Raw genomic sequence first — 11,200 nt, forward strand, 5'->3', positions numbered from 1 at the left:
TTCAGTAGTAAATGCTACTACTAAATGCTTTTACCTGAAACCCCTGTCATATGTACCTGAGGCAGATAGAAAGAACATCCTTCATCTCACCATCTCGCTTGCTCTGTAGTCCAGACACTGAGCAAAGAAGACCAAATTACTCCTGGTTTTGGAGTAACCAGGAGTTACTCCAACACTAACGTTTTATAGCTGTAAAACCCTAAAAGGTGTTTACAGCTTCATCTGCCAAGGTCCACACATTCCCAGGAGTAGGTGCCATGGTTGACAAGCTCTGTCCTACAAGTCCACCTCTCCCAAAAGGTCAGTGCCATGGTCAGCGTAACAACGTTCACTGTTTGCAGTTGTCTCACTGCAAAGGAGTAAATATCTTGATATATTTACTGGCAGTCTTCTATTGGTATTATTCTTCCTTAGGACTTCAGATGTTGCAAAATCAAATACAGACACTAAAAATACTATCTTGTTAATACAGTTTAAGGAAAAGAAGAACTAGATCACTCAGAAAAGGCAAGGCTAATAGCCTTAGCAAAGTTAGAGTAAAGAAGTGGTTAAGGATCTAGATGATTTAATCCAGTTTTAAGAAAAGGTTTTACAGTGAGCAATTAGATGCTGTTTAAGGAATTAATCACTAATGGGTCATTAACTCTGACTGCTATTGTACAGTTAACAAGCCGAGGCAGGATTATTAGACTCAGCACCCAATTAAGAAGGAGAAGATATTTACAACAAAATGAACAAATGAGCTTTTAAAATGGAATGGGACAATTCGAAAGAAAGTGTAAGAACACAGAAAACTGGACAAGGCACAAGAAAGATACGAGCTTGCATATGCCTCTGTCCCTTTATTTGTTTGAAAACTATTTATCTGTCTATGCCCATATATGTTTAGCTGATTAAAACACCAATTTTTAGCAATACACTCATAGCTTTCCTTGAAAGACATGACAGCTCATGGTTTATCCATTACAAGGGTTCATGTGTACAATGCAGAACAAACAACCTGCTTAATGTCAATGAAAGACCAATCACCATAGCTTGCTGTAATCTTCCATTTTTTGTTTGTGGGTGTTGGACCAGCAGCTTAGTAAAAGTGAACAGGTGTTGCCAGCTGCTATTTCTGCTGTCCTGTCACTGCATCTTTATCTTAATATACTCTTATTGCATCTTTATATACTCTTAAATTATCTCAAGCAACCCAGAGTCAGTGCTGGTTACAACATGATCAGAAGGTCCAGGGGGGTCTTTCCAGGGGCTCTACAGGATAGAGGGGAACTGGGAGCAGGAGGGAGGGTAGTGGTGCCAAAATTTGGAAAAGCATCTCTGAACTCTCGGGGAGCTGCTTGTTAATCAACAAGCACAGGCTAGAGCTTCTGGGCAGCAGCTAAATGCCCACATGTGGGAGGGTTTCCAGCATCAGAGCAGCAGCTGGACCGCAGCCAAGCGCTGACAAGTGGGACTGTTCCCATCCCTGAGAGGGAAGGGTGCGCAGAGGCTGGGCACTTTGTTGGTGTGTACCCGGTCCTGACACAGCCCAGGGTGTGTGGGCACTTCCTGAGCCCATGGAGGCACCCTTCCCTCACAGCTGCCAGAGGAGATGTGCCTTCTTGCAAGCCCAGCATCCCATCCTTGGTGACAAGAACAAAGCTCACCTGTGGCAGCAGACCAAAAAGCTGAAGCAATACGTTTTATATTCTACCCCTACACAGAATTTTTCTCATGTCTCCTTACTAGAAGTCAGCAAAATACTTCCCTGGTCCCAATAGTGACAGTACTTTGTTTCCTGGCAGCACAGCACTTTGAGAAGAAGGCAGAGAGCTGTGTGCCGTGCAGCCTGGGCACCACTGCGGCACATGCACAGCAGCACTGGCAGACCCAGAGCCCAAGAGGGGGGTCTGGCCCCTGCAGGGCTGCACCCTTCTCAGTTCAGCAGGGACCTCCCTCCCTGCAACCCCCAGAGCAGCACAGCTCAGGGAAGAGAGGCCTGGGGGCAGGGCACAGCATGTGCTCTGGTCCAGAGAGACAGGTTGGATGTGCAGGGAGGCCGGAGAGCGAGGAGAAGGCGTTTCAAAATAGAGGGATTCCTATTATTATCTGTAAAAGAAGCTCTCCGGACAATAGATGGGAGCTGCTCTGAAGGGATGTTTAGAAACTGCCGTCTAAGGTTAAAAAGCTCTCTGAAGTGAAGCTGAACAAAGCTGACATACTTGTTTCTGACAGGACTCTTTAAAAGATACGCACAGATTGTGAAAATATAATTAGACGCCAGCCTTTGTCTGGCCACAACGAGTGGGAAATGGTGAAAGGAGAGGTCTCCCAGTCTGCATTGAATCATCCCCAGGACACAATGAGGGCACTTGTGCATCCTTCTCTCTTCCCTAATGAGAAACGTTAATTGCCACAACCTCCAGAGTGTGTAGAGCACCCCGTGCCCAGTGGAGGAGAAGGGGTGTTTCATTACAGCTTCTCAGCCCCATTACAGGCAGTAACAGAGATAATGGAAAATAAAGACACCGCAGTTTTAGTTTCGGCAGCTTGGTGATAGGCAGTGGGTGGGTGGGAGAGTGAGCATGGCCCAGCATGGTGCCAACCTCTAGGGGCTGCACCAGGCAGGATGTAGGCAGCATCCACCGACAGCTCCAGCCACCCAACCAGGTGCCCAGTGCCCCAACTATAGCCCATCTCTCTCTGTAGACAGGGGGGACACAGGGCAGCAGCACCAGCCTGGACCTTTCTCTGAGGAGACAGCAAGGGCCAGGAGACCAGCACAGACCCCAGCCTGCTGGGGTGGGCAAAGATCATTGAACCTGTGGCTGCCCCACAAGAAACTGCTGTGTCCAGCCCAAGGACCAGCAGGGCCCTGAACACCCCTGGCTGAGGGAAAGCCCTGAGCTGGGTGCACTCACTGCTGTGGGGCTGCAGCCCCCACGGCTCACAGCCAGTTTGGGCTCCCAGAGGGGGAAGGAGGAGGGCCCTCAGCCAGGTCTGTTCTCCCCCTCTGTGTCACTGGCAGCCAAGGGTGCAGCCTAAGCAGCCCCTCTCTGGGTGCAGAAACACGATGCACAGCTTTCACAAAGGTCGTGCTATTTAATGGTGCAAAGCAGAAAACCTTCCCCAGGCAATACAGGCCTCAGTTCCCAGCCATCTTACACAGCTCTTCGCCCTACTGCAGCTTTTATTGCAATTAAAGCGTCCAGCCAAGGAGGGACAGCAAAAGAGATTTTTTTTTTCCTAAGCTATGGTCAGGCCCCTAACTCTGCAGGGCATGTGGAAAAGGGAATTAAAAGGATCACAAAAGACAAAGCAAGTCAAGTCATGGGGGAAAGGCTGGTGCAAAGGACAGCCCTCCCTTGCCAGGCTGTTCAGGGGAGCTGGAGCAGGGCAAGGGCATCCCTTGGTGGTCCCAGGACCAGCTGTCCCCGTGGGTTCCTCCCAGGTGCTGAAGGGGGAGTTCAGATTGTCTGCCAGGGTTTGCCGATGGACTGGATGTGCTCCTTGGCCTTCATCCGCAAGGCAGCAATGCTGGTGTTGCGCGGGTCTGCCTCATCCAAGGGGAACTTGTCCACAAAGGTGGCCCCGCACTGGTAAGGCGGTGGTGGCCCCATGGCCCCCAGGGGTTGCAGTGCATGGGTCACTGCTGGAGAGTTCAGGAAAGGTGGTGGTGTGTAGCTGCTGGGCAGGCTCTGCGGAGAGGCCACGAAGCCAGGCAGGGTCTGCAGGGCCGTGCTGCTGGGCACCGGCGGGCTCAGCCACGTCTCCAGGGGCAGGTTGCTGCTGAGAGGACCCATGGGTGTTGCCTGCGGCGAGCGGTTGAAGGAGAGGATGGGCGAGTCCTGCAGTTTCATGGAGGTCACCTCCAGCTTCTCCTGCCGCCTCCACTTGGCCCGTCTGTTCTGAAACCACACCTGCGAACACAGCCAAGTTAGCCGGGCCAGCGGCGGTACCGAGGGCAGCGGCTCCCCCCTGGCCGCACGAAATGGAGCGAGTGGAATTGGACGGAGCAGCCGCCGGCGGAGCGCTCATACAGGAGTGGGTTCGGCAGAAGCGGGGCAGCGGTGGAGGCAGCAAGCAGAGAGCCGGTGAAGGAGCGAGCGGCCCTGCCTGCCCGCCCTGTCTGCCCGCTCGGCCACCGCCCGCCGCCGTCCCGGCGCACTGCGGCTTGGGCTGCCCCGGGCCGGGACACGCCAGTCAATGGGCAGCGGCTGGGCCGGGCCGACCTGCGGCTGCAAACCGAAAAAGCGCCCCGGGGCTCCGCGATGTCCCGCCCGCCTCTCCAGCGGTGCCACTCGGCCACGCACCGGCCGGGACCAGCGGGGCCGGGCTGGGTCACAGGCAGGCGGGGAGTGAGGGTCCGCGCCGGGCCGGGAGCTGCCGGTGCCGGAACCCGGGGCTGCGCCGTGCCGTGCTGCGCGGGGGTTCCCGGTGCTGCCGGCGGCGGGGCGGGCCGGGCGTTACCTGCACGCGGACCTCAGGGAGGTTGACCTTCATGGCGAGCTCCTCCCGGCTGTACACGTCGGGGTAGTGGGACTTCTCGAAGGCGCGCTCCAGCTCGTGCAGCTGGTATGTGGTGAAGGTGGTTCGGTTCCGCCGGTGCTTCTTTTTGGGCTGCTCCTCGTCCGACGGTTTCCCCTCGCCGCTGCTGCCGGCGGGCAACTCGGGGCTGGCGCTGCCGGGGCAGTACGGCTCTGCAAGTGGGAGACGGGCGGGTCACCGGGAGGGCGATCCCCCCGCGGGCCCGCCCGAGGCGCGGGGCACAGCCAGCCACCCCCCCGGGAGCCGACACCTCCTGCCCGCCGCGCTCACCTTGGAAGCGCTCGGCGCGGCCCTGGGGCTCGGCCGGCGGCGGCTCCGCAGGCCCCTTGGGCAGGCAGTGCCGGGCACCCCGCCGCTCCGCCGCCTTGGCGCTGCCGCCGCTGCCGTCGGGCGGGAAGGGGCCCAGGAGCGCGTCCTCCTTGGTGAACCCCAGGATGGCTTCGATGCTGTGCAGCCTCGACGGGTTCCCCCCGGGGCTTCGCGCCGCGGGTGCGGACAGAGAGAAAGCGCCCTCGGCCATGGTGAGCAGGGCGCCGGGCGGGTGCATTGGGCGGCCGGACTGGGGCCCCGGCGCGGTGCTGCGCTCCCGCCCGGCCCCGGGGCGGCGCGGGCAGCTCTGCACGGAGTCTCCCGGCGGCCTGACCTCCTTGGGACGAGGGCGGGGGGCCGGGGGGCGGTGGGCGAGAAGGAAGGCGAGGCTCCCGAGCCTCTCGGGCATGGCGGGGGAGGCAGGGCATCCCCAGGCCCCGCCGGCGGCACCCGCTGCCCCCCCGCCCCTTCCCCCGCCCCGCCCCGCCCCGCCGGCCCCGGCCCTGGCCCAGGCCCCGGCCCCAGACAGAGCAGGGAGATGCCATCCGGGCCCCGCCGGGCGGGGCGGCCCCGTCGCCGCTGCCGCTGCCGGGGGCTGGCGAAGGCCCTGCGCCCCGCCGAGCGCGGAAGCCTGAGCCTCGGGGCCGGGCGCCGTCGGGAATCGTCGTAAGAGCGGCGGCTGCCGGTGCGCCCGGAATGACCGGGGGTCGACGGGGGAGCCGGTTGCCGGAGAGGGGCTCGGTGGAGGGCTGGGGAAGGGCGGGAACCTCGGTGTGGCCGGGACGGAGGACAGGGGGTTCCCGGCCCTGCCCTGCGCCGTGCTTCTGGCGCTCGGAGCCTCCCCGGGTGTCTCTCCTGCCCCGGGCGGTCTCCGCGTCCGTGGTTTTCCTGGGTCGCCGCTAACAGGTGATATGCGGGACGATGTCGCGGCACTATTCGGTGACAAACGCACGGGGTAAAAGGCACTGGGGGTAAAAGCTGATGCTCGGTCCCCTGTCACGATACTTGCCCTCGGCCTGGCTGCCTTGAGAGCCGGGCTTAGACAGCGAGGGAAGCGCGTGCAGGTTTTTGGAGAGGAGAATGGGCTCTGGGGCGGGGAAAGAAGGAGCGGGCTCAGCCTTGCAGCCTTCACAAGTGTGAGGAAAGCGCTAGGCACTGTTTCCGAGGAAGTTTTCCAAGATGTTGGTACAGGACAGACTCTGTGCAAAGAGTTGGTTTTGTGACCCGGCGGTGTGGCAAGGGGGGGCTGGAGGGGCGGGCATGGCTCCAGGGGAGAGCTGCCGAACGCTTTTTGGAGCAGACCCCTCAGCTGACTTAGTGGTCGGCTTGGTAGAGGACATGTCATCAGTACTGACGAGGCAGCGGCAGCATGTCTCCAGCTTCCTGAATACTGCCTCCTCCTGCATCATTTTTTTTCCTGCTTTTCTCTTTCTGTTACTTTATCACTTTTCGTTTTTGTTTTGTTTGGTTTGGGGTTTTTTGGTTTTTGGTTTTTTTTGGCTAGCACTTGCCAGTTCTTCTGAGGCACCAGCAGTCTTTTCTTTTGTCCCACCTGGTTTAAGTGACACAGTAACACTCAGAGTGGTTTTCAGCCTGCAGTTGGCTTTGAAAATGCTTCCAGTTCAAGCCTGAGGAGTTTATGTGAATGAAAGACACCACTGCTGCTGCTTCTTCCAGATATATTATCTAGTCTAATAAAAGGTATGGCTTCTCTCAACAAATCTTCATTTTTGCTTTCCCCGACAGCCCCAAGAAGATGTATTTTGTGAAGGTATTTCCAGGGGAATCACTTCAAAACAAAGATTGGTTGTGCTTGCCCCTGCTGATGCCCACACCTTTTTAAGGCTTATGATATCCCAAAGGTGATTTCTTGTGTAAGTGCTCAGCTTTTCCTACTAGTTCCAGGTGAGGTTTGCCTTCACTGTCTGCTGCTGGAGCTGAGGGGGGAGGGAGCCAAAAACACTCATGCATCCCTTGGCAAAGAGGGAAGAGGCCAACAGAAGAAACAAGAAAAGGTTAGTGTGGCTTTTGTGCACCATATGAAAAGCAAGTCAATACCATTATGGGGGCATTGGAGGGTACTCAAAGCAATCAGCCAGGGGCCATTGTGTTCCTTTAATCTACATGTGTGTCTCCCAAGAACTCCATTAGTGAAGATGAATGAACTATGCAATGTCCCTAATTTCTTCTAATTTTGAGCTGGTTTTTTATGGCACTCACTACCAGTGCCTGTCCCTGGGCAAACAGGGGAATCATTTTATTTTGTTGTAGCAAAAAAAGATAGCAAGGTGAAATGAAGGAGCAAAAACCCTTTTAGCTGGATTCTGATCTGGCAGTAAGTACCACAAAGGGCACTGAGTGCTGGCAGAGATGCTGCTCTTAGGGCACCTTTCACAATTGTCACATAAAGGGAGAAGATTCAAATTTTTGCTGTTAATCATGATGCAAATGCATAGCTAAAAAAACCTTCCACTGCCAAAGCAGGGTTCACATCCCACACAGCATGTAAGAGACCTTTCCTCCCTGACAGAGAAGGATCCTCTTTCCTTCTAGTGGATTGGAATTGTACTTGCCTTATGGAGCTGCATTTGTCACTATAGCATCCTTCTTGCAGGAGAAGAGCAGAGATGTTCAAAGAGGAAGCGACTGCCTTGGTCACAATCTCTAAAACTCAAAAAAATCCACCAAACAAACCAAACCACTCACCCTGTAGAAGAGCAGAGAGCAGCTCTGACTCTTCCAGCTCCAGAATTGCCATGATTCAGGTACAGACTCTGGCCCTGACTCACACATGAGGCATAACAGTTCCTATGATAATCAGAGACTAATGAAGAGTTTAAGAGAGCAAAGCAAGGTAACTGAGTATTTCCCTTTGGGTCTACTGTACTGGTCTAGATGTATCTGATATGAGTATGAAGCCTCAGTGATAACTGTGGTACATCACAGGTTTGTAAAGGCCAGTTTCCATTGGAAATTTACACGGGCAATCAGGGTCACATTGGAGAATATTCATTAGGGGATGAAGTAGGTGGGATTTTTTACTTGCTGTTCCAAAAGACAGCTCCCATTCCATCAACTTCTATAGTTTTTTTTCCTTTGCAATGCATTATTGCAACAGCTGAAATTATGTTTGGAAGCTACCGAAAATTCTCAAGATGGACAACCTCTGAAGCACATCTGTCTGCTGTACGTCCTTCCTGTGCCTGCGTAGTGAGGACCAATAGTGGTTGGGTGGCGAGGGAATAGTTTTGATCCTGTTGGTGCTGTTGAGACACAACTACATAGCTTCACACAATGAAATAAGCACCATAAAATGCCGCATAAGTTGCTTCCTTTCCTCCCGTATTTTCTTCATGTCAAGCTGAAGTAATTGCGGCTTTGTAAAACAGACATTTGAAGCTGGCGTCACTCTGCAGGTGGGACATCACTCCAGACCAGTGATGTGCAGCAGAGAGCACCTTCCCAAAACATAAACAGGAATTCCAAGGTCAGACAGCAAATGGACAAGGGAATGGGGGAGGGCAAGGAGAAGGGGGAAATATTCACCCAGCAGGAACCTCTACCCTGCTGCAGTTTGCATACTCTGTATCTTCTAATAGATTGTTAAAAAAAAGTTATTTGCTTTTTTCCTCCCCAGAAGTTCATAACTGCAGTTTAAGAACCTCTTGAAAGCACAATGTATGAGGACGCTGCCACCTCCTCCCATCCTGGCATCACTCATACCTTGACTGTCACCTCCTGCTTTTTTCCTGGTGAGATTATTCTTGATCTGCCCCTTAGGAGAGATGGTTGTGTTTCTTCCACCACAGTCAGGGTGCTTTGTGGTGTGCTGGAGCTGCCATGGAGCGTGGCCCCAGTGCTGTCCTGGCTGAGGGCAGGGGCAGCCCCTGGGGTGCGAGCAGCACCCGTGTGCTGCCAGGGCTCCCACATTTGGGCTCACTGCCCTCAGCCGCAGGGAGGGAGGGAGGGGAGGTTCATGCTATAAAGCTATACTAATGCAATCCTTCTTTACTTGTTTTCCAATTAGCCTAATTGAATTCGGATTGCTTTAAAAGTGGGCACTAGAGACATTTATCTTGATGGGATGACGGCCTTGAGCTCTAGCGATCCTATTAACTATAAGAACCCAAATCCCAGGTAGGGTCTGTCCAGCAGTAGCTCCCATGTGACCGAATGCCTTAATCTGCTTCTTTTCTGTGCAGCTCACACAGACACACAGACACACAGACACACACACATGCACAAGCATGCACACCTGTGCACAAGTGTCCAGAAAGGTGCACGTGCATTTGTGCACACCCAGGCACACGAGGGCATCCCTGCAGGCACGCATAGATGTGCACACACACACACACACACACATGTAGCACATGCCTCTTCAGGTTCCAGCAGCCTTAGGAGAAAGGTCATTAGAGCAAAATGTTGGAGAAAGACCTCATGCCAGCCCCAGGGTAGGTGGAAACAGTGGCCCTGGCACCCCAACGAAAATCCATCTCTGCAGAAACCCGTGATGTATCCCAGCTCTGCCAGTCTAGACCAGTTTTTAAGTCTCGGGCTCTAAAGGTGTTGGCTCAGACAGCCCTGTCCGCTTCCAGCAGGCTGTAGCTGTGGCTGGAGCATCCCACGCTGCAGGAGGGAAGGGCCTGTCCCACACAGCTCACAGCCTCCTCCCCATCCCCCTCACCTCTGCCAGCCCTGACATTTTTTTTGGAATCTCATTAATCGCTTGTTTGGTGATTCTGACTCTACTTTCTCCTCTAACCCTTTAAACCGTGAAAATGCTGATCTTATATGTGCTGACAAATTTAATTAGCTCCTTTAAATCACCAGATGTTTTCAGTAAGATTTTCAGGATGTCCCAGGCACATTTTAATTCAAAGGTCCAAAACCTTAGGCTTCGTTACCTTAATGTGTTATAGATAAGACAACTCAGTCTGTAAAGTGACAGAACAGTTTGGAGACACCCACCAGATCTATACAAATACAAAGGGGAATGGACTGATCCTCACAAACCGAAGGCCATCTGAACAGTGACATTTTAACCATGAAGATCTCTAAGAGGAGCACACTTGTCTTTCCACACCAATAATTAAATTTTCTGGTGACATGTGAGAGAACAATCCCAAGAGACAGAAACTGGATCAGAAGTCTTCATGATTTTAGGCTGTTTTTGAGGCTGAGTTAGCACTTTCTAGCCTTGCTGAACATACTGGAGATGGTTCTTCTCCACTAGAGAAACGAACTGTTACAGTACAACCCCCTGCACAGTCCCAGGGGGGAAAATCACTCCCTGTTAAGCAAAATTCAGGCAGCAGTTGGATTTTATATCTTGCTCTATTTGTAGGAAGAAATCTTGACTTCCTTCTCCCCTTAGCAATCTGTCTGCGTTCAGGGAAAGGAGAAACCATCTACCTCTGTCTCCTACTGCCAGCCCAGAGCAGGGCTTTGCCCAGAGCCCTCCACCTCAGTGCACCAGGTGATGGCAGTGAACTGCATGTCTGACAGACCTGGGCCAGTGTTTTTCACCGTGCCAATTCCCCAGAAATTCTGAGGTGATTCCCTTCAGATGCCTCCTGGCCAGGGAGGAGCTGGATGTGCATGGTTCTTCCCTCAGTGGCTTTGCAGCAGATGGTCCCACACGCAGTGACATTAAGCACGAGGTCCTGTATCCCAGGGTACAAAGATTCCAGTAACAATTTGCTCTGGATCTGCACTCCTGTCACCTGGATGCATTGCAACAAGTAAGAACATTTCAACATATGTGTGGGAGGAGTGTTTTTAGAGAGAGAAGAGGTGGAAGAAAAGGGAGAAAAGAAGCGAAAGAGAGACAAAAGAGGGAAAAGACAGAAGGAGAAAAGGAAGAAAGGTAGGAGAGAAGGAGGAAGGAAGGGGGAGAGAGAAAAAGAAGAGACAAACCATACTTGGTGTATTTATTAATTCAAAATTAGTATTTTACTTGATTGTGTGGAGACAGAGACAGAGAGACTTACAAACCTGTAGGAAGGTGCTACATATATTAATTTGCAAATTTAATTCACGGGATAGCTCTTGGAGGACTTAGGTTGTCCTTCATTTCCTACAATACCTGAGCCTCTCAGGGGCAGCACTGTATCCATCACCCACCTGCAAGGGCTGTGTGGCTTTTGCCTCTGTTACCCTGCACCATAATGCCTGTGGCTTTGCAAGTGCAGAAAGACTGATGGATCCATCTGCCTTCCACAGGCACTGCTCCACAGGGCTGGTGGAGGTGGCCTCTGCTGGCCCCACCAGGCTGCGGGGGCTCTGGTGCTGGTGGCTAAAGCAGCCCTGCAGCCAGCAGCCAGCCCTCCACCAGCCAACTGAGCCAGCCCTCACCAGCCGT

At 53.5% G+C, this 11,200-nt stretch overlaps 1 protein-coding gene across 2 annotated transcripts; it reads right to left on the reverse strand.

Moving 5' to 3' along the window:
• Positions 1-3,064: 3,064 nt before the first annotated feature.
• LOC139789252 (homeobox protein ARX-like) lies at positions 3,065-6,741 on the reverse strand. Of its 2 annotated transcripts, none has more exons than XM_071729753.1 (3): positions 4,801-6,741; positions 4,465-4,682; positions 3,065-3,902 (listed from the first exon to the last, which is right to left on the reverse strand). In XM_071729753.1, the coding sequence occupies exons 1-3, from the start codon at positions 6,182-6,184 to the stop codon at positions 3,450-3,452; spliced, it is 2,055 nt and encodes a 684-aa protein (XP_071585854.1). In that variant the 5' UTR covers positions 6,185-6,741; the 3' UTR covers positions 3,065-3,449. The 2 variants fall into 2 exon arrangements, with proteins under 2 accessions (XP_071585854.1, XP_071585853.1); XM_071729752.1 differs by having other exon boundaries at positions 4,453-4,682; positions 4,801-6,739.
• Between the last annotated feature and the right edge of the window lie 4,459 nt (positions 6,742-11,200).

Source organism: Heliangelus exortis, chromosome W, assembly GCF_036169615.1.
Source record: "Heliangelus exortis chromosome W, bHelExo1.hap1, whole genome shotgun sequence".
NCBI classification, from domain to species: domain Eukaryota; kingdom Metazoa; phylum Chordata; class Aves; order Apodiformes; family Trochilidae; genus Heliangelus; species Heliangelus exortis.

Coding starts and splice junctions, on each gene's coding strand:
- LOC139789252 (XM_071729752.1), bottom strand. CDS start 6,184: ATGACATGTCCTCTACCAAGCCGACCACTAAGTCAGCTGAGGGGTCTG. Junction 4,683..4,800: donor CCGCGCCGAGCGCTTCCAAG/GTGAGCGCGGCG, acceptor TCCCACTTGCAG/AGCCGTACTGCCCCGGCAGC. Junction 3,903..4,452: donor TCCCTGAGGTCCGCGTGCAG/GTAACGCCCGGC, acceptor CTGTGTTCGCAG/GTGTGGTTTCAGAACAGACG.